Source organism: Bos indicus, chromosome 23 (genome assembly GCF_029378745.1).
Source record: "Bos indicus isolate NIAB-ARS_2022 breed Sahiwal x Tharparkar chromosome 23, NIAB-ARS_B.indTharparkar_mat_pri_1.0, whole genome shotgun sequence".
In the NCBI taxonomy this organism is placed as follows: domain Eukaryota; kingdom Metazoa; phylum Chordata; class Mammalia; order Artiodactyla; family Bovidae; genus Bos; species Bos indicus.
In genome coordinates, this window is record NC_091782.1 from 41,274,026 (window position 1) to 41,297,260 (window position 23,235).

At 41.7% G+C, this 23,235-nt stretch overlaps 1 protein-coding gene across 2 annotated transcripts in view; it reads right to left on the reverse strand.

Moving 5' to 3' along the window:
• Window positions 1–23,235, reverse strand: part of RNF144B (ring finger protein 144B) — a 159,530-nt gene that overhangs the window by 65,104 nt on the left and 71,191 nt on the right. The window contains exons 1-2 of one of the 2 annotated variants that reach the window (XM_019985765.2): window positions 22,509–23,186; window positions 10,362–10,565 (exon numbers count right to left, since the gene is read on the reverse strand). In XM_019985765.2, coding sequence (XP_019841324.2) covers window positions 10,362–10,529 — 168 coding nt within the window. In that variant the 5' untranslated portion in view covers window positions 10,530–10,565; window positions 22,509–23,186. Of the gene's footprint in view, window positions 1–10,361; window positions 10,566–22,508; window positions 23,187–23,235 lie in introns of those variants that run through there. The other variant, XM_070778335.1, reaches the window with a different exon arrangement.

A 23,235-nucleotide genomic window follows, 5' to 3' on the forward strand; every position in this document is an offset into this window, starting at 1 on the left:
TAAATCTCGTTCTATACTCTACCCTGACACCACATGGTTTTTTCTAAGAGAAAGCAGAAAAGCCTGAAGTACTTGTTCAACCAATGATCAAAGTCAAGAATGTTGTGCAAATAAAACTTGCTCCAAAAGAATTGTGTCAACCGAAGCAGAGGAGGGGGGAACAAATTGATTAATATTCCCACATTGGGCAGAGCACTGTGGGTGAGTTTTTAATGAGTAACCTTGTTCTTGTCCTCTAACGGAAAGATAACCTTCATTCAAATAACATAGGGCCAGTGAGTAGGAAAAAAATGAGATTTCAACCAATTTTATTCTAAAGAACAGAACTCATACTAATAGAATTTGTAAAGAGCCAGTTGTGCATGCTCAATCATGTCCAACTCTTTGCAACCCCATGGACTGTAGGCCAAACCAGGCTCCTCTGTCCATGGGATTTCCCAGGCAAGAATACTGGAGTGGGTTGCCATTTCCTTCTCCAATAATTTATATAGAAACAGGCTTCAACTCAATGCAGAAGAAAAATATAGTTTAGAATTAGAATTTCGAATCACTGAATAGCCAGTGTTATTGTTTGTCTCAATCCTGATGTTTTCAAGCAAAATCTACATGATTATACCAAAGGCAGTAGAACTTCACACGCCTGCTGTATTCCAGGTACTGTACTATGTGCTTTATCCAGATTATCTACTGCACTCTTCTCTCCAACCTTAAAGGTTATAGATTTATTGTTTTCCCTAAAGTATATAAAAGAAAGTGCAGACTCAGACTACCCGAAGACGTAAATGGCTAGCACCTGCTGGTCCAATCCACTATCATTTCTGACCTGGATTATCATGAAAGTGTTAGTCGCTCAGTCGTGTCCAACTTAGCGACCCTGTGGACTGTAGCCCGCCAGGCCCCTCTGTCCATGGGATTCTCCAGGCAAAAATACTGTAGTGAGTTGCCATTTCCTCCTCCAGGGGATCTTCCTGACCCAGGGATTGAGCCCAGGTCTCCTGCGTTGTAGGCAGATTCTCTACCTTCTGAACCACCAGGGAAGCCGTCTAACCAGTTCACATGCTTTCACCCTGGCCCTGTGGGCTTCCTAGGTGGTGCGGTGGTAAAGAATCCGCCTGCCAATGCAGGAGAGGCAAGAGACTTGGGTTCCACCCCTGGTTCAGGAAAATCCCCTGAAAAAGGAAATGGCAACCCACTTCATCTTCTGTGCAGCTGGCAGGGTAACTGTGACAGTTAATTTTATGTGTAACTTGACTCAGCCACAGGATACCTGGGTTTTGGTTAAACATTGTTTCTAGGTGTGTCTGTGAGGGTGTTTCCAGATGAGATTAGCATCTGAATTGGTAGACTCAGTAGTTTCCACGTTCTCCAGGTCTTTGCTTACGTACAGTCATCCCTCTGCCGCCATGGGGTGGGTTAGTTTCAGGACCCCCGGCAGATGACAAAATTCGTAGACGCTTGAGTCCCTTATATAATACAGCATAGTACCATTGACCCACTGTACCCACTGTGGGTATAGTGTACATACCTTATAGTGTACAGTGGGTATATTATACCCACTGTTATAGTCAGTGTTCTGCATTTTGCATCTGCAGAATACAGAACACTGACTGTAACACATTATCAGTGAGACTTTCCTGACCACCTAAGATAAGATAGAAATGCCCTCCCCTTTCACTTTCCTATCCTCCTCCCCCTGCTCTGTCTTGGGAGCCCATATTATCATCTGACTTCTGACTAACTTGTTTTTGTCTGTGTCTTTCTCTGACATGTGACCTCTCTGAAAAACCAGACCCTAATCTGATTATTACTACGGAATCTTCACCATCAGAATGATGCATGGCACAATAAACCTGTGTTGAATAAATGAAGCCCAGACAACCAGATTTGACATCTAGTCTCCTAAATGTCAAGCCATTTTCTGGCATTCAGGAAAAGAACTTCTTTCATCAGAAGGGTAGGGGACTGGGTCTAAGGTGACTTCCAATTCCAGGACTGTGATGCCAAGACACCATCATTAGGGACTTACGAATAAGGTTCTATTTGCTGCTCTTTCCTCCGACCACATTTTACCAGTCTCCTTGAATAAGGATGTGGTAACCATTAGGCAATGGATGAGATCATAGGTCCAGAAAGCCACCTCCCCCTTGCGTCATCTCTAATCCATTTCTCAGGCTGCTACACTTTGCTCTTAATTCTCAGATGCTATCTGACCTGCAGTTGCTCAGTTGTCAGTAGAAAAGCAGAGTACCAAAATTTGTGCTTTTAAACCAGCAGCTTACCCGACAGACACAAAAGTCATCATAGTTCTATCATTAAAACTCTAAACAAACATAAGCAGCAAGTATATTGAAGTCATTTGCAAACAAACAAAGACAAATTCACCAACTCACTGTCAATCATCCAAGCTAATAAAATTAAGGGAGAACATAAAACCAAGTTGCCAAGTCCATATATTTTAATACCAGAAACCAACAGAGCCAGAGCAAGAGAGGGTGCTGACCTGGCAGAATTTACTTCTGCCTACTTAATTCTAGAAGAAGACAAGGGAATCCAGAGAGCTGGAGATTTTTAAAGCATCAGGAAAGGCTGGCAGGTCGTATGACCAGAAGAGTCATACTAAGTCACTTCAGTCGTGTCTGACTCTGTGCAACCCTATGGACTGTAGCCTGCCAGGCTCCTCTGTCCATGGGATTCTCCAGGCAAGAATACTGGAGTGAGTTGCCATACCCTCCTCCAGAGGATCTTCCTGACCCAGGGATTGAAACTGTGTCTCTTATATCTCCTGCCATGGGGTGTCTCTTAAATCTCCTGCCTGTCCATGGGATTCTCCAGGCAGGAATACTGGAGTGGGTTGCCATGCCCTCCTCCAAGGGATCTTCCCAACCCAGGGATCAAACTCACATCTCTTACCTTCTCCTGCCTTGGCAGGTGGGTTCTTTACCACTAGCACCACCTGGGAAAGCCAGAAGAGGGGAAGGAAAATTGTTCTAAAACACTGCTGGAGTACGACGCCTCGTTATTTCCAGCAGTTTCACAGATTCACAATAAAAGATGCTTAAAATGATAGTAAATATATCAAGACAATAAGTAACGCAATTATGATATTCTTATTGGGAGTTAGCAGCTCTTAACAGTATTCATAGTTTGAGACACTCTTCCATGTCAATCATCTGCATCCACCAGAAATGCATTCCTGTTTTCACTTTCCAAGTTGTACGGGGTCTTTGTTTCTTGTCTAAGTCCTACTTGGAGGTCTTCAGTTGAAACATCCAGCCAGGAGCCACTCTTTGGACAAACCCAAAAGAGAAACTTCTCTTTCTCAATCCTAGCCTCTAGTTTGTGGGTGTTGCAGAATAGCCGTGAGTTGAAATCACCTATATACCCACCTCTTGATAAAAGGCTAATGAGGAAGCAAGTCAAGTCTTTACAGGATTCCTTCCTCTAAAACATTTGTGAAAAACAGAACAGCTCAGCATCCTGACAGAATTTAGGAAACAGAGGAATAATAATGTTAATTTACCAGGGGCTTGGGACTGTGCTAATTGCTCTTTAAAAGTCTTTATCGAATTTGTTACAATATTGCTTTTGTTTTATGTTTTGGTTTTTTTTGGCCACGAGGCATGTTGGATCTTAGCTCCCCAGCCAGGGATTGAACCCACATTTCCTGCATCGGAAGGTGAAGTCTTAACCACTGGACCACCAGGGAAGTCCCCAGGGATTCTCCTTGGATGCTGCCTATAACACTCTAAGATAGGTACTACCATCCACTATCCCTCCTTCCATGCTATAGGTGAAAAACTAAGTTTTATAGAAGCCAAAAATTTGCCTAAAGTCATATACCAGTAAACAGCAAAGCCTGAACAAACGAGCCTGGGTCTTCCTGGCTCTGTATCTGCACTTTAATCACCATGCATGTGACACTGGAAGGGAGGAATGGAGGTGGGAATAGAAAAATGACCTTCCCTTCTCTTTATGCAGGTATCGGTTTGAATCCAGGAAAGAACCATTATTCGTTTTTTGCTTCATTTGAAGGTGCTAAGTAGCTTCAGTCATGTCTGACTCTTTGCAACCCTATGGAGTATAACCCACCAGACTCCTCTGTCCATGGGGATTCTCCAGGCAAGAATACTGGAGTGGATTGCCACGCCCTCCTCCAGGGGATCTTCCCGACCCAGGGATTGAACCCATGTCTCTTGCATCTCCTGCACTAGCAGGCAGGTTCTTTAGCACTAGCACCACTGGGAAGCCCTACACACAGTACACAGTCGATGTGGGTGCACATGTGTGTGTATGTATGTACTCAGAAACATACACACACATGCATGCACACACACAGCAAATCTTCCAAACTGTCGGTGTCTCCCAGGCCATATGTGGGCTTTGCTTAAAGGTCACCCAGCAGGCCCCAAGGAAAAGAAGGGCTTGGTCTAAAAAGCTTTATATTTCCTCTCACTTTTTTAAACACTGGAAAATCCATTTGGCTCTGAGAAATGAATAGTAAAAGGAACTCTAACTACTTAGGGCCAACAAAATGTAATGGAAAAAAGGCAAGAATACGGCTGGACTTTATTTTCTTTTTGCTCGGCACATCCTGTCTTTAATCTGAATGGTAAATAGGCCATGCCAACATACCAACTCTTTTCAGGTGAAATTATCTAGGTTATAAAAACAAGCAACAACTGTGTTTTCATTATTCTTTAATTCATGGCTGACAGAAATAGCTTGCAAAATAAATCAGAGAGGCAAATATTGCTCACAAGGGAGCAACCCACAAATTTTCCCTCCTTTGATAACCGATTTTTATGAAATTTTTTTCCTTTCACTTGAATTATAACTGTGTGGTATTATCTGAAAGAGTGTGTTGCAAAAGCTAGGAAAGTTGCATTATTAAAATCCACGGGGGAGGGGGGGAGAGAGAGAGAGAGAGACTTGTTCCATATTATCAGTTAGTAGACTAACATCCCTGAGATTTTGTCCTTTAAGTTCAAAAACAAGCAATCCTTGTTGATGCTTGGTAGAAACCAACACAATACTGTAAAGCAATTATCCTTCAATTAAAAATAAGTAAATTAAAAACAAAATTTTAAGGGAAAAAAAAGAACAAGTAATCTTGCAACACCTCTCTCTGTAACCCCACAGCATCAACCTCTTTGGCTCCATGATACACCTAATGATTCATGACCTCAATCAGGCCAGTGAGAGCCCCACCCATTTTTGTCCTGATTATTTAGCTTTCCTTCCTTTATACAATATTTTCTTCTCTATGCTAAATCTGAGCAAAAAGTCTAACAGAAACTATCTTCCCAAACAGAACATGGTAAAGCTTCCTTTTAACAAGAAACTAGATATATCAAAGGATTATTTGAAGCAACATCTATCACATTCCTTTCTCTGGATGTCATTAAATCAAGAACTACCTCCATGGAATAAGTTAAAGCAATATTCTTCCATGCACTGGTTGTAGGGAAATTAATAGTATTCCACTTAAAAAAAAAAAAGGGGGGGGTAGCATTAACAGAACAGAAATACTTCATCAGGAGAAGTTCAACTATGTCCCTTTGCTTTCTTTCTAACCACAAGGTTTCATAGAGTCTCTAAAATGCAAACATGCATTGCAAGCCTCCAAGAGAGGAATGTAAAATATATCTGATTCCAAGCTAACTTGACTCTGAAACACTTTATGCAAGGATCATCCCTTTCACAGAGCTGGAGGTTCACAGAACACACGTAGGTTGGGGAGCAGCTACTTACAGGCCAGATCTGAGCTGGCTAACAGCCAATGGGCAAGTCAGACACCTCATCTCTGTCCACTCTGCTCTCCCCAAGCACACGGATCATACTGTTTCTTAGGGGAAACAAGACAAGGATAGAATGGAGAAAAGTTCACTGAAATGATGAAAATACAGCACTATATCTAGCAGGAGAACCATTACATGTAGACATTCCTCTCTAGAGAGGGGGAAGAGGGAACTCTCTTAGCAAGACCATTTTAAATACACGGTATGCACAAGAGGGCTTTCCCAGCCAATAACTGGGAAAACGGCATCCGATCACACTAAAATTGGGAATTAGGAGTATATGGCTTATTTTAAGATGTCACAGGTTTCTTTTCAGCCTTGAAAACACAAAACACATTTAATATCTTTAATTTGAATGCAAATCAAAATCCGGCAGGATCAGACACATTTTAAACTAGTATTTTTAACTGGTTTTTCACATCAGTAACCCTTAGACACATGTTTTAACCAGTTTTTAAAATGAAGAAAGAGATAAGAGCTCCAACAAAAAAGTTACAATGGTATTTCAGGTGAAGTACTTCAGGTATGAACTGCAAATTTATAGACACTAATGTCATCAGACACACGGTGATGGCTGTGGGCACTCAGTCACGCCTGACTCTTTTGCGACCCCATGAACTGCAACCCAGCAGGCTCCTCTGTCCGTGGGATCTCTCAGGCAAGACTACCAGAGTGGGTTGCCATTTCCTTCTCCACGGGATCTTCTTGACCCAGGGATCAAAGTCACATCTCCTACATTATAGGTGGATTCTTTACCCCTGATCCACCAGAGAAGCCCAATAGAGCTTACTATTTTGATCAATCACATTGGGAAGCCAGGGAAGGTTCATAATTATAGCTATATAGAGTTCCCAAGTCAGAACAATACAAAAATACCAAGCCATCTGACCTTCTACTTTTGCATACTCCCCAACAATGGGGACATATGGATCGAGATGACAGAATAATCTAATTGTATTAACCCCTACTCCCAAACTGCTAAAGGAGAAATAAAAACTATTTGTGCGGTCTTTAACTGGGAACTTAGATCTACAGAAACAATAATACAGAGGCATCAGTTCCTCGTGAATATGAAATACGGCCTTTGCTTGTGTGTGTGTACTCTTTGCCCAACACTGATGCACACATTTGACTTCTGCTCTATGAGATCTCTGAAAAAGTGAATCTCATACCCTGCTTTTAAACATCAGTAACCTTCAGACAAAAATTTCCATTCTGGCTTTAACCAAACATTGCTTCTGACTCATTTGTTTCAAGGATTAGCAAGGGTCTGAAACCAATGTGAGAAAGTCAAAGAAAATAGTTTTGAAGCACAATACTCTGAAACAAAGCAAGACCAAAGGAAACTGAAGCTGCCCTGTGATGACAAGGCCATTTCCTCACTTCCTGTAAAGCAACTCACGCTGACAAGATGAGGAAGCACCAGGACAAACACCCGTTTAAACTAAGGATGGATTAAGAGTCAACTAGAAGAGTTGCTGCTGCTGCTGCTAAGCCGCTTCAGTCGTGTCTGACTCTATGCAACCCCACAGACGGCAGCCCACCAGGCTCTCCCGTCCCTGGGATGCTCCAGGCAAGAACATTGGAGTGGGGTGCCATTTCCTTCTCCAATACATGAAAGTGAAAAGTGAAAGCAAAGCCGCTCAGTTGACTCGCAGTGACCCCATGGACTGCAGCCTACCAGGCTCCTCTGTCCAGGGGATTTTCCAGGCAAGAGTACTGGAGTGGGTTGCCATTGCCTTCTCCAGGAAGAGTTGAGCATCTACTTAAACTAAGTTGGGCATCTCGGCATGGTAGAAGGAGAGCCTGATGCCTAAATTACAATAATCACATTTTTGCTTTGGGAGGCCTTGTATGGTCCGATTAATATTTAATATTAATGGTTAATATTTATTATACAATAAATGTAATAATCACCAAACAACAAGTTTTACAAATGAAATTCGCTCAGTTGTGTCTGACTCTTTGCAACCCCATGGACTATACAGTCCATGGAATTCTCCAGGCCAGAATACTAGAGTGGGTAGCCTTTCCCTTTGCCAGGGGATCTCCCCAACCCAGGGATGGAACTCAGGTCTCCCACATTGCAGGCAGATTCTTTACCAGCTGAGCCACAAGGGAAGCCCAATCACCAGACAACTGTGGGTTTAATACCCTTGACTTGTGAGGGAAATTTTTTTCTAATTTGTGCATCAATGTTGAGTAAAGAATACACACACATACACCCATACTGAAGCCTCCTCCCGTCTACCCAATTATCACTGAACAGCCTGGCCCCACACCCCTAACCTCCTGCTCTTTTTTTTCTAAGCCCCTATTTCCCACCACCTCCTCCGTCTACCCAATTATCACTGAACACCCTGGCCCCACACCCCTAACCTCCTGCTCTTTTTTTTCTAAGCCCCCTATTTCCCACCACCTCCTCCCGTCTACCCAATTATCACTGAACACCCTGGCCCCACACCCCTAACCTCCTGCTCTTTTTTTTCTAAGCCCCTATTTCCCACCACCTCCTCCGTCTACCCAATTATCACTGAACAGCCTGGCCCCACACCCCTAACCTCCTGCTCTTTTTTTCTAAGCCCCTATTTCCCACCACTCTATAAAGTTACTATTTATCATGTAACTCTTTTGATAGAAGATAAGATCCTAAGTGCAAAGAACTCAGCTGGGTTTTGTTTTCTGCTACATCCTACTGCCTAGAACAATTCCCAGAACAAAGATGCTGCTTACTAGATACCTAGATATCTGTTGAACGAAGGGATAAATGATACTATTCTTTGCCATCTTTGGATGCTACAGTTCAAAACAAAAGGAAAGGATTTTACTCACTTTCCTTTTTTTACCTAAGAATTATTCCAAGCTTTCTCTCTACTCTAATCTTCAGTCCAAAAGAATTTAAGAAAACTGATATAAACTAGCTGGAAAATGTGTCACGTTAGTTGAATAAATTAAGAAAAAAAAGATATGGAGTAAAATTTATTTCACCTTAACTATTTTTTAAAGTATGCTTAGTAAAATGCCTTTTTATAAATGATTCTAGAACTTCCTAAATAATTCCTTTCTTCTCACTCCCCTTGATTTGAGCAGTGACTACTGTAACTAAACTGGTCGATTTCCCTCACAAGTCAGGGCTATTAAACCCACATTTGTCTGGTGATTATTACATTTACTGTATAATAAATTAGCCATTGGACCATACAAGGTCCCTTCCCAAAGCAAAGCTAAACGGTGATTATTGTAATTTAGGCATCAGGCCCTCGCTCCACCATGCTGAGTTGCCCAGCACTCTTCCTAGTTGACTCTTAATCCATCCTTAGTTTAAAAGGGTAGCTGATTCAGCTGTAGCAATAATAAAATGTGATATCATGTTTTCCAAGGCGGGGGAAAAGGGTAGCTGATCCAAACACACAGGAGGGAGGTGAGTGCCATAAAGAGAGGAAAGATCATTCAGTTCTGGGTCTATGAATACAGGCCCAGAGAAGCTTTATCTTACTAAGTTTTCATTTTTTTATGAAAAATTTATCGTTATTTGAAATTTCCCAATGGGAGACACAAACAGAAATGTGTTGAGGCCAGGTGCGGCCCAAGGGCATCAGCTTACAGTCTCTTGTTTACAGCTTCAGGGCAGACAGCATGGCCGTCAGGAAGCCCGCTCCCACTCCTAAAGCAGGTGAGGCTCTCCTGCGGTACGCGGCGTCGAGCCACCCAGATTCCACCAAACTCCTGGCAGTTCCTTCCACGTGCACGTCTTTTCTGTGGGGAGCTCTCACTAGCACACAGTAAGAGCTCAAAAAATGCTTGAATAAATGAAAATCTGAACAAGATCACCTGGTTCATACTTCTAGTAATCCCATGGAACCCATCAGTCTGTTTCCTATCTTTATTCTTTAACCACTGTGTCCATAGGGTCGCAAAGAGTCAGACACACAACTGAAGCAACTTAGCACATTCTTTAACCAATCAACCTTCAGGCGTACATGCCATCAAGGTCACCGGCACGGATACCAAAGTGTCAAACTAAAAGAGACAAGCCCACCCCTAAAGATCTATAGGGTGATATCTATTATGAGGAATAAGCAGCATTCAGAATATTATGAAAATAGAAAAAAAAAATTAAAAAGGAGATTTGACAAAGTAAAACAGTTGCATACCATGCGCTTTGTAGGAGATGAGCACGGAGATGAAAGAAAATTCAGCAAATTGCTACCTGATTTCTCCATCATTCAAAACACCTGATGAGCTTCTTACAGATGGTAGTTAACTAAGGCAAGTTAAAAATGTCTCTATTTTGTTCCTTAGCTAAAGCGTTAAGAATAGAAAGGCACAGCTTATGCAACCAATAATTAAATTTCATACACATGTTACACTTTGCCTAAACCCCAGCAACTATCAGATTTAGCATTCAAAACAGTATTTGGAATCTTATCCAAACATGGAATCGCTCTCCCAAGCAGGATCATAGGGTAGTTTGGCTTCTCCTGAGCCACAGAAATATCTCCTATACTTTTACAATTTTTCCCTTCATATTTGTTCATGATGAAAGCATCAAGGAAAACTTACAGCTGTGCAAAAGATGCATCGGCATTCCTGGAGCGTGGTCATCTTGTCCAGAGACTGCTCACACAGGCAGAGTTTGCAAGTAACAAGGGGCGCCAGGGCCAGGTCTCCAGGTGTGGGATTTTCAGCGGCCGTCATGGTCAGACAGTGGAGCCTACCCACTGAGCCCATCAGCTTGTCCTCAGCCTCCTTCAGTCTCCTCAATCCCTACGGAAAGGCCCAAGGCAGAAAACATCCATTGATATAGCTATTGTTTAATCAACATCAGGACGCAGCAAATCCTCCCCCTCAGTGATCTAAGGCTACAGCGAGTGCATTTCTGAGAACCATGGGCTAGAGAGCTAGCCACCTTGGCAAGCTATCCCTGGAGTTCCGAAATGTAAGGTGACCTCACTGTCCTGACTCACTCAAGTGACCTATGGAAATTAAAATACTATGAACAGACACACCATTTTGGAATGGCATTGCTATGATCAATTGAACAGACTCAAAAAACACTTAGAACATCACTCAAAAAGTTAAACACGTAATTGCCATACGATCCAGCAATTTCACTTCTGGGTGAACACCCAAAAGAATTGAAAGCAGGGACTCAAACAGATGCTTGCACACCCATATTCATAGTAGCATTATTCACAATAGTCAAAAGGTAGAAAGAAACAATCCAAATGTCCATCAATGAATCAATCAATGAATGAACAAAATGTGTTATAAGCATACAATGGGATACTATTTAGCCTGAAGAAGGAATGATAATCTGACACATGCTATAGCGGGGATGAACTTTATATACATTATGCTAAGGGAAATAGGTCAGACACAAAAGGGCAAATATGATTCCATTTATATGAGGTACCTAGAACAGCCAACTTCAGAGAGACAGAAAGTAGAAAGGTGATTACCAAGAGCTGGAGGAAGGGCAAATGGAGAGTCATGACTTAATGAGCGCAGAGTTTCTGGAATGATGAAAAAGTTCTGGGAATAGAAAGTATGATGGTTGCACAACCTTTTGAATGTTGTGATTATAATGTCACTGAATTATACGTTAAATGGTTGAAATGGTAAATTTTGTTTTGCATATTCTATCCCAATAAAAATTTTTTTCAACATGGTATCAGTGTTGTGTTCCTTCACATGCATCGCTTTACTTAATCTTTTACAACCGCAATGATCATTTCCTTCACTTTACAGATGAACTGAGGTCCTGAGAAGCTGCACAATCTGCCAAAGTTCTCAGAGTTTATTCACAACACAGCAAAACTCAAACTTCTATCTTTTGAGGCCAAGTCCAGTGCTCTCCCATTACACCAGAACTGCCTCACAGACGGATATTATGTGCAGAGATGGAGCAAGGAGAGAGGGCTATAAGAAGGGGAGAGAGAGAGGGGAAAAAAGATGGAAGGAGACCTGAATTCCATGACTATAGCTATCATAAGATCACTGAAATTGTACAAGAATAAAATCTGTCTGTACAAGTAGCATGACTATAGGAAAGGATATTTCTACACCAAAAAACAAAAATTATAATGGAAGCCCTTCCATTAGATTTTTATTCACAATATCTTTATTTTTATTCATATAAAAATCATATAAAGAGAAAATCATTAAAATATCATATAAAGATAAAATCATTAAAATATCATATAAAGATATTCATAATATCTTTATTTTTATTCATAATATCTTCTGATTAAATAAAAGCAAAATCTTTAAGTTCTTACTATTTTAAAAGAGTATCTGTGCTTAGTCAATCAGTCACATCTGACTGTTTGCGACCCAATGGACTGTAGCTCGCCAGGCTCCTCTGTCCACGGGGATTCTCCAGGCAGGAAGATTGGGTGGGTTGCCAAACCCTCCTCCTTAAACGAGTATGGGCAATTCTGATAAATTTGGCCACAAAAATAATTATATCCTCTCCTTCCAGAAGATCCAGACTCTCTTCCTCCCAATTTTCAGGCAAAAAAAAATTATTTTACATATTCAGCACTTGTTACACAGCCTCACAGTGGCTTAAGTTTCATTATATTAGTACGAAAGTGCTAAAATAAGAGAATGAAAAACAGACTGGATTAGATAGAAAATCTATGAGATCTAATTGCATTAACTTTCTTAGTGTCATATCAGAGTCAGCAGTTTCTAACTCTAGTGACCTGAAGTGTTTAAGGTTTATCACCCGTTCCTTGAGAAGCAGTAAAAGATCTGATTAAAAAGAAATTAAAAAAGAAGCTAATCAATGATTGGCTTCCAATATGATAGGTATTTCTTGGGAAAAGACCAATATGGTTCAAGACACCATGCTCTTATTCAATCAACTATTGGTGACCTATTATTCAAGAGCAAATTAAATTCAAAACAACCTGCACATCAAATTCAGGATTTTTGAGTTAAAAAAAACCAAAAAAACCTCTTTAGGGTCAGTTACAGGTAAAGGTGAATGATTTACTTCTTTCCTGTCCCCAGTTTATGCTTACACAGCTACTATCTGCTTTCTTCTCAAGACTTCCTCATTGATAACACACATCATCTTACCAACAACGTATTCTCATCCATCTTTTCCCAACACTGCTCATACAACATATTCTGAATTATTTTTCCCCTCAAAAAGAGAAATCCCAAGTCACACAGCAAGAAGAAATGCAGCCAGCAAATGCTTCCTGAGTACGGAAGATGGGAAGTGACACAGGCCAGAAACATCCCACACCACAAATGTCAACTACACCAACAGCCCGTTCAGAGGAAGCTGTTGAGAATAGATAAATCCTGTTGCTCCAAACCTAACAAGAGAGCTAGGTGTTCTTCAAGAAAGTCATTCATTTCTCACAGTCTCACACTATACTATTTTTTAGAAGGAGACATTGAACAGGCCAATGTACTCGAAAAACGAAGACATAATGGGATACCTCTTAGAAGGTTATGTCTTCAAAACAGTCTTCTTTTAAGGCAGGGTGGGAAGGTGTGTGAAATCAAAGCCATCTGAAATTTAATCTTGTCTCTTGCCATATACATAAGGTTTTACTCCATAGTTTGTGAGTAACATGTCTATGGGCTATCGAATCAAAGTTGTAAAAATAGAAAAAATCTAACATCTCCAAAAGTTTCCTCCCGTACCCTTTATTTATTATTGTTGTGTTTGTGTGTCTGCTCCGTGTCTGTGATTAAGAGGAGTTAACATAATATCTATCCTTGGCAAATTTTTCAATATGCAATTCAATTGTTAACCATAGGCATCATGCAGTTCCATAGGTGTATATTTAGTTATTTAGTTCTCCACTATGTACATTAACTATGTAGTTTTTGGTCTGTCAATCTTACCTCAATAAAGTGCCTTAAAATTTAATATATATAAATTTAAAGTATATGTATTATATGTGTGTGTATATATATATGAAGTTTTGTATAACATAAAAACTTCTTACAAAGCAGAGACTTATTTTGTTATAAAAAACAAAAAATTCCAAGCATTCCAACCAAGGCAGAACTTGTGACTGAGACAGGAAAGAAGGCACATATTTCATCTCTTTGAGATGTGAACAATTCAAAGCAATTCATCAAAGAAGAAGTGATTTATTTTTCTGTGTACAATAACCCCAGTTCCCCAAAGTGATGGTTTTCAAATAGTTTTAAAGCAATGGAATTTTATAAAAACAAAATCTTAAGTACTCCGCCACTGGATAAAAGAGAAATTATAGACTAGTGCCCATGGAAGCAGTACCAGGAAGATCCCAGCCAGGTGCCCTTGACCTTTTCCTCAGCAGTCTTCCAGGCACCATCGCTGAAGCTGAAGGCTTCACCAGGCATGGTTCAAAAGCCTGCCTCTTGGTTTTCACTCTGGGCAAAACTGGTAATGAATGTTTGAGAAATGAATGACTCATAGTTGCACTCCATAGAAAATGAATATCCAGCAAGAAATCTTTTCACCATTGACTCATTAGAAATTCAGCTCTTAAGCAATAATCAGGAGAATCCCAAAGTCCTCTAAATGAATCTCCCCTACACTTGAGATGTCTGTGAATAACTCCAAGATGTTCTATTGTTTCTTCACCTACGTCTTAATAAGAGTCACTGGTCTCCACATAGAGAACAAACTTATGGTTGCCAGGGGGAAGGATGGAGGAAGGGATAATCAGGGAGTTTGGGACGGACATGTACACACTGCTGCATTTAAAATGGATAACCAACAAGGACCTCCTGTATAGCACAGGGAACTCTGCTCCATGTTATGTGGCAGCCTGGATGGGAGGGGATTTGGGGGGAGAAAGGATACATGTCTATGTACAGCTGAGTCACTTTGCTGTTCATCTGAAACTATCACACATTGGTTGTTAATCGGCTATACCCCAAGACAAAATAAAAAGGTAACAACAAAAAAAGATTCACTGGTCTCCATAACCTAAAACCACCAGCGGCAGAACTCACTCCCAGAAGCCTGGCGTGCTACAGTCCATGGGGTCGCAAAGAATCAGACGTGCCTTAGCAACCGAACAAGGAACGGCATGAGGCACAGAGGGGACGGCCAGAGGCTGACGGACCCTCTCAGGGAGCATCCTCATAGGCACACTGACAACACACACGCTCCCCTCCAGGTTTCCAGGAGTCTTCCTTCCAGAGCGCCCATGACTCACTCTCACTGTCTTGCTCGACTTGTTTTGCCTCATACTTCACATTTTACCCAAGCAAGTGACTTGAACATTCCATCCTCCAGCTTGATTTAAAACAGTAACAATTATAATTACTTTTACAGTTATTACATACAAGTGTGACTAAGCTTCTTCTTGGATGCTAAGAACCCAGTGAGAAAAGAATTTTGGTAGAGAACGTAAGAGTCATGACGGAAAAAAGAAAAACCTGACAAGCTGACTTCACGTTCGAATGTTCTGAAGTTGGCGGCAAGGCTGCGGGTGCACCGGGAGGGCAGGCTTCACCCAGACTGTAGATGTCTACCTGCTTAACTGTAAGTAACCACACAGCGCAACAGATTAGTGCAAGGAAGGAAAGTGTTAGTCGCTCGGTCATGGCCGACTCTTGGTGAACCCATGGACTGTGAATCGCCCAGGCTCTCTCCAGGCAAGAATACTGGAGCACGTTGTCATTTCCTCCTCCAAGGGATCTTCCTGACCCAGGGATCGAACCTGGGTCCTGCATTGAGGGGAGAGTCTTTACCATCTGAGCCACCTGTGCTCTAAAACATCTGATTTTGCACTAAAAAGCCAGGAAAAGGGGATCAGCAGTTCTAGCTACTCTCTGAGTGTCTCCTGCACTACAAAGTGTTCATTATATGAGAAGTAACTACCTTTTGATAGGAAAGAACAGGAAAGTCACTTTTTCCCTCCTGTGTTTTCATTAGAATTGCCAAAGAAAGGAATACTTCAGAAACTGTGCTGGAAAGCTCAGGATGTATAAGGAATTTTCATATTCTGCTGGCCGCCTGAAAAAGCAATCTGCTCCAAAAAATGCAGTGGGTGAGACAGCCAACTTTCGAAGTATTTTTAACTAATGTAGTTTATGTCTGTTTCACTACCCAAAATCATAGCTGTTATTCCTCTACACAAAAAGATAATGTGATTGGAGAGGATACTGTTTTACTAGGAGACTCATCTGGCTATTTAGGAATTCTTCCACCATCTGCAAAGACTGTAAGACTGGGATAAACTGGTAAAGCACAAGATTAAAGGGACAAAGAGAAAAAGAAAGCTAACACAACCAAAGGGCTGGATATTACTGATGTAATAGAAATGTTAGCTTATGTAAAAATCCAGTTGATCTATAGTGAAGGGTCTTAATTCCAGGCCATGGTAAGAAGTCTAAGACTAAACAGAAGACGAGACACATGAGAGCTGTCAAAATGTTTATGTGCCAGTCAAAGATACTGAGTCGTCCCTGAAAAAGCTTTCATAAAAGATATGAATGCTTGACAGTGAGAGGGAGCTAACAAAAGGAAGCATTTTCAGAAAGGGGAGGTGCTGGGGAAGGTAGGGCTGAAGTGTTGCCTGTATAATGGAGAGAGATTCTGAGGAAGCCAATACTCTAGCACAGCAGGAAGAAACAATAATCCAATGGTCCCATTTCTACCTTGTTAGGAAAGCCCTCCCGATATCAACCAAGACTGACATGTCAGGCAACCAGCTCAACACAATCTGAAAATTAGTATTGTGTTGACCTTGGCATTTCTATCCAATGCAATGATTAATTTCACTGCTGGTTCATGTTCTCAACAAAAGCTGTTAGTGACTCAAATGGTACTAACTGAATCTAATAAAGTGCTGACTATCGTCAACCACTGGCCAATTGCTGAAGTTCTACCCTAAATACAGTCTGGAATGGAAGGTAGACCAGCAGGCTGGTAGAGTAGCAAGGGCTATCAATACTGGCAGTAAGTGGGGCAAGGATTTATGTGGATCTCCATACTGACAAGTCTTGTGACTCTCCTCCTTTCTCGCATCTTTGACCCACTCTCTGGCCATTCAGGGACTAGATGAATCAGTGTACAACCAGTAATATCAGAAAAATAGTTCTAATACATGCCTTGAGAGGGCAAGAATAAATGGGAAGACAGTCAGCCTCACTAGTAATCACAAAAATGCAATTCCTCAAGTATATTTTATATCTGTTTTTCAAAAGGATAATGCTCAAGACCATTAAGTAGATACATCACATATCAGATACTTTAACAGGGCTTCCCAGGTGGCTCAGTGGTAAAGAATCCGCCTGCCAAGGCAGGAGACATGGATTCAATCCCTGAGTCAGGAAGATCCCCTGGAGAAGGAAATGGCAACCCATTCTAGTATTCTTGCCAGGAAAATCCCATGGACAGAGGAGCCTGGCGGCCTTCAGTGCATGGGATAACAAAGAGCTGGACACAGCTTCGTCACTGAGCACCACACACATCACACATAAGATACTTTAATCATTAGTTGAAAACAACAGCACAGATTAGAAACTATTCTGTGGTATGAGATCCCTAGGTAGCTATGGGGATTGGTTCCAGGATCCCTGGAATCCAAGAATTTTGGCATCTGCCAGGGGATACCAAATTTCCTTATATGAAAAGGCCTGGTACCACTGGCCCTCCACGCCCGTGTCTCCACATCTGCAGGTTCCACCAACCACAGTGCAGGACCCACCAGTATGAAGGACTGACTGTGTAAACAAACCCAAGATATGCTTAATTCTTAGAGACCACACGTAACCTACTCAGGCTTTGTGAGATGGTGGCATTGCTGCAAAACAGTTTATCACTGTGATAGGAAAGGGACTTCTGCTTTTTTCCCCTACCGTTTCATAGCATCCTTCAGGGGAAATCAAGAAACGAAAAAATATTCGGTTTAAAATTCTTCAGTTTTAACATCTTCATCTCAACAGGTTCCAGGATGGTAATAAGATGATAACTCTAACTGGGAGACCTGGTTTTTCTCTAAAAATGGAACTAATATACAAATATATCTCTATTAATTTTTTTTTGTGGCTGAAAAGGACAGATACATCCTTAGGAAGGAAACGGTAAATATTATCAAAAACTGTTTTCTATGTAGTCTCTTTGCTATCTGAAATTATGTAACACATGAAGTACATTATTTTAATAAGATCTATTTTCCTAACTGTATTGAGATATCATTAAGAAAAAAAATGTGTAACTTTAAGGTATAAAACCCAACGATTTGCTATAGATATGTTTTGCAAAATGATTACCACAGTAAGGCTGGTTAACACTTCCATCACCTCGGTTACCATTTTTTTAAGGTGACAGTAATCAGATCTAATTTTTACATTTTGCTACAGGCATGATATATAGGAGAACTTTATGGAAAGAAATATGAGGTCATGACCAACAAAGTACATGATACTGTGATAAGCTTACTCTAAACCTTCTGGAGTACGGGACTTCTGGGAGGTCAAGTTTTAACATTTGCAAAATGCCTACCCTTCTGAAAAGCAAATTTATTTTTTTCTTGCCTTCTTTCTCTGTTCTCATCACCACTATAAGGTAAGGCCCAAGAGGTGGAAATCCATTTCCAGATTTCCTAACAAAACTTTCAAAGAAGGTAGAAATGAAAATGAGAATAAGAGCTCAATGATATTCTTGACATTGTAATTTTACATTCATCATCATAGGTCCCTCCTCGACCCCACCACTGTGCCCTGCCCACCTCTTTTTTAATCAGTGGTTCCCTGGCCTCCCACAATTATTCACCTAGCCCTGCTGAATAATTTTCTTCCCCCTGCTTGGTATAACAACAAAGCTCAGAAGCAGGAAGGAATGCCACTTACAGACAGGTCAGACAGTGATGTAATTAACAGATCAAGGAGAAGTGTTATTTCAGAAGCCCCATGGAGCAAGAGACGGGCTGATTTCCTGGGTCATGACATTACCAGGAAACTACAGTTACTAAAGAATGAATATCTAAACCAAAATGTTTTCTTCAAATGCATAAAAGGTTGTATAAATATTACCCTCTCCTGTGAAAATTAAAAGTTTTATAGAGACATTTTATAGATACAAATTTAAAACTAGTTAGGGGAAATAACTCCTCCATCTCACACTATGTGAGGTGCAGGGGTATGTATTTTTGTATGTCTCTGCCAAATCAATTTCTCAAGGAATAAAATGCAGGAAAATACAAAATGCAGGAAATAAGGTCAACCCACAAAGAATCAAATTCCACGCACGGAATGTGGATGTAAAGGTGATTAAACATAGTCCCCACTTATTACCAGTAAACTAGTTGAGAAGGTTGTCATCAGAGAGGTTCATATAATCATACTCAGGGTTTACAGCTTCAGCCACAAGTCCAGGAAAAAAGAAAGGAGATGGTCTTGTTCTACCTTCCCAAGAAAAACAAAGAACCAGTTGACTGAAGGTCTGAGACTCAAACTCGTGACTGCAGAGGAATGAGAAACCAATGAGACACAGCTTTCAAAGCATGTTCTTTGATACCACAAGCCATACAACCAGAAATATGCCCGGCTGTGAATAAGAGAAGTATATTTTACTTAGATCGTTGTGCTTTCCATCTCAGGAAGGGATTCAGTCACAGATGAGAACTTTCTCACTCCATGCTGCAAAAGTATTGACCATTTTCACACCCTTTTACAGCTTCCCATGTTTTAATAACTACTCTAGCACAATGCATTAGGCTTAGAAGTACTCATAGACCAAGTAAATAATAAATCCCAATGATAACAGAAACAAAACATTAGTACAAGACCTCCCACATAGACCTAAAGGTGACAAAACAAATTAAAACTTGAAATAATTAAATAAATTAACTTAGGTGGGCCTATGCCTCTTCCAATTACTTAACACTCAGGTGACATCAGGGAAACATCAAAAAGACAAGACATCATTGAGATGACAAACTTCAAAGTATTTTTCACTCTCAGGTAAAACAACATGAATTAAAAATTACCATTCTGGTCCAAAGTCACTCCCAAGCCTACGCAAATTCCTTCAGGACAGAGGCTACGTCATATGCATCTTTATTGGCCTCAGCCTCCAGTTCCTCAATACCACAGAAGATAACTTCTCTACTGTACATGGAGGAGAGAACATATTCAGGGCCTGATTCTCCTATGTAGTCACTTCCAGCGATTCAAAAGCTAAAAAATACTGATAATCTGTTGTATCAAAGGTGCTTCAGTAAGTCAAGACAGGCATCCCTGAAAAAGAGTCTCAGTACTCAGGAGCAGTGGCTACCGATACCTACTCCCCAAGCTCAGCTTGGCCTAGTTCCCATCTCCAAAGCAATCAGCTGCACAAAATAGGTTTAGTCCCCAAACCGTATGGACTTTGTTCCTCCAGCAACATCTGGGTTCCGCATGACTCCTGACCTCTACCTCAAACTAGAGATTTCAAACACTAAGAACTTCACTCAACAAGAAAGTAGAATCATAAGTCAATCCAGGAGAAACGCAGAAGCCAAGACTAGTGCAGACAGTACAGAGGAATGAGTCTGGTGTCCTTAACAATGTTCCTGGAAGTGTGTTAGTGGCTCAGTCGGGTCTGACTCTTTGCAACCCCATAGACTGTAGCCCACCAGGCTTCTCTGTCCATGGGATTCTCCAGGCAAGTATACTGGAATGAGTTGCCATTCCCTTCTCCAGGGGATCTTCCTGACCCAGGGATCGAACGTGGGTCTCCTGCATTGCAGGTAGATTCTTTACCATCTGAGCCACTCTGAAACAACTTTTCAAAAGGGAAAATTTAAATATAAATATAAATTTATCAGATTAAAAGTATTTGTATTATGGAAGACAAAAGACAGCTTCCAGAAACCTCGGTGGTCTTACTATACAGCTAAAATAAGCTTCTTTTCTTCCTGATAGAGCATACTTTCCTCTCTGCTGCAGGGTTTGGCTCTGAAAACCTGGATCATAATCTGGGAGACCCAAAAACTAATTATTATGTTTAAAAAAAGACATCTCTTAAGCTGACCTAGTTTGGAAGCCTGGATGCCTTTAAATTGCCAATGAACTGAAACCATTCATGAGAATGGGGCTTTTGAATGCTGAGAATGTTCTTTGGGGCTCAGCACAAAGATATTTGGCATAGATGACTGTAAATATTTGTAAAACTCTGGGTAAATGGATAGTGTTTGACCACACTCAAACCTCATGTCCAGCACAGTACTGTAGAAGCAAGTTATCTGGGGTGATTGGTTTGGGGGGTGGGGAGGGGGTTGGTTGAGGGACTTTTTTTGTCTATTTGTTTATAATTTTAAAAAGCCAAGCAATTCAATTTTGCTACAGGACATCTTTTTACATTTTCTATACCTTGAATTTGTTTACTCATCAAGACAGTTCCAATTAGAGGCTCCTTTTGGAACAATTTATTTTCTTTCCCACTTTTCTAACTTTATGCCCATCACAAAGAATAAAATCCAGTCACAGGCATGCAAAAAGGAAGGCAGGAGTTTTATGAAAATGTGGCCTTGGAGTTCCTAATACAATTCTCTCCACGTGGCCTTGTGGATGGTTATAGATATTTTTCCTTCTCCTTCTCTCTCCTCCTCAAGATACCTTTAGAAATACCTAAGGGACTGCTACCCATGAAAAGGACTAGGGCTGAAAAGGGAGGACAGAGGAAGGAGAAGGAGGGACCAACAGAGGGCTTAGATGTAAAAGGGACTGGGGGCCAAGAGGCTCATCTCAGTGAAAGCTGCAGTACTCCGATACTTTAGCCAGCAACTCACTGAAGACTGGCTTGGGTTCCTTTTGCCTCTTTATCCGCGCCCTAAAAACTGAGTCATGGCAAGGTTCATTTATTTTGCTTCGGGCCTAGACACCCTCAATTGGCTGCTTCAGAAATGTTAGATACATTGTTCTTTAATTCACATCTGGCAACATTCAAATAAACCTCCAGAAATGCCAAATCAGAAGAACACTGCCAGCCTTACCGCCAGCCTTAGCTAATATTTTGATATGATACATGCAACAGAAAGTAAGAAAAAAGTGAGACTGTTGTGCAAGCATGAAGAGAGAACATATTGCCAGAGGGGAAATCATTTCTGAGAAATCTAAATGTGAGAAGTACATTCAAGAGTGGACTGACAACAGAATCTCTGAAACTCCTTGTAAGAAAAACAAAAGGTACCCTGGAAGGGGTCAGCTAAAGATATCTTTTCTGCACTGATAGAGGGATCAGTTTCATTTTAACTTCAACTTGAGAACAGCAGTGGAAGATCAAAGTTTCACCCTGTTTTATCAGCAATTACACAACAAAATAATCAGCAGAATGTAGGACCAAGATCCCACGGATAACATCTTATCCATATGTAGGTATATCAACCTACTGGCATGCATTCCCAAACAGCAGAAGGTAAGTATCTGAGATTCTGCCTACTCTGGTCTCCAGCTGTAGATACTGGGAGGTCTGCTCTGATCTTGAATTTTACAATACATTCTGCAGAGACTAGTTTTACAATAAATTAAGCTCGTTCCTTTTTGCCTGTAAACGGAGAGCTATTATTGTAAAGTTCACAGGTGTTTCAGGCATTCAGAATGAATCCGATTCTGCATGGTTTCAGTACGAGAGGCAGAAAATAAAGCTAAACAACCCAGATATCAGAGTGAGTCTCCCGTCCCTTTTTCTTTTCTTAGTCCAACCCACCGCTGTCTTGCAATGCCCGCAGCACTTTAAAAGCTGCCTAAACCTACCTGGCCGGAGAGCTCCGTTCCTCCCGGCCGACGCCGGGCTTCTCAGCAGCCTCCCTCGCGCGCACCGCCAGCCGGGGCCGCTCGCACCCCGGGGAGGAACGGCTGTTCCATGCCCTCGGTCTTCCGCCCTGCTCTGCGGCTGACAGCTTTGCGCTCTGCAGGATTGCAACAGGGCTCGGGCTTCCAGACAGATCCGGCCGGAGAGGGAGGAGGAGTCCCTCGAACCGCCTCCTGCCTCGGGGTGCAGCTGCGCTGCCCGGGGAACCTCTCAGAGCGCGGGGCGCAGCACCGCCAGCAGCAGCAGCAGCAGCAGCAGCAGCAGGGACGAGAGCCGTGCGTTTATTTATACAGGAAGCTCAGGCGCGCACTTCCTACTTCCCATCTGGGTCGCACTTCAGCTGCAGGTGATGGTCTTAACCCTGTCCGAACCCGGCGGCCGGCGCGCCCCAGCAGTCCGGCCCTCCTGTGCTCGCTCCGCTTAGCAAGACCTCTCTCTTGTCCTCCTGGGACGCCTGCTGCAGACAGCCAGGGCAGGACGATCAGCATCATCAGCCCCTGGTATCCTTCCTTCCTCCCAGACCAGGACACTTCTTCACCTAACTGGCTTTCAGAACTTGCTGCTTCTCCTCTGCACGCGTCCTCCCGGGACACCTGTCTTTCCCTTCCCTCCCAGCCCTTTCAGTCTCTTGTTTCTAACGACCCAGACCTGCCTTCCCACCCTGCCAGA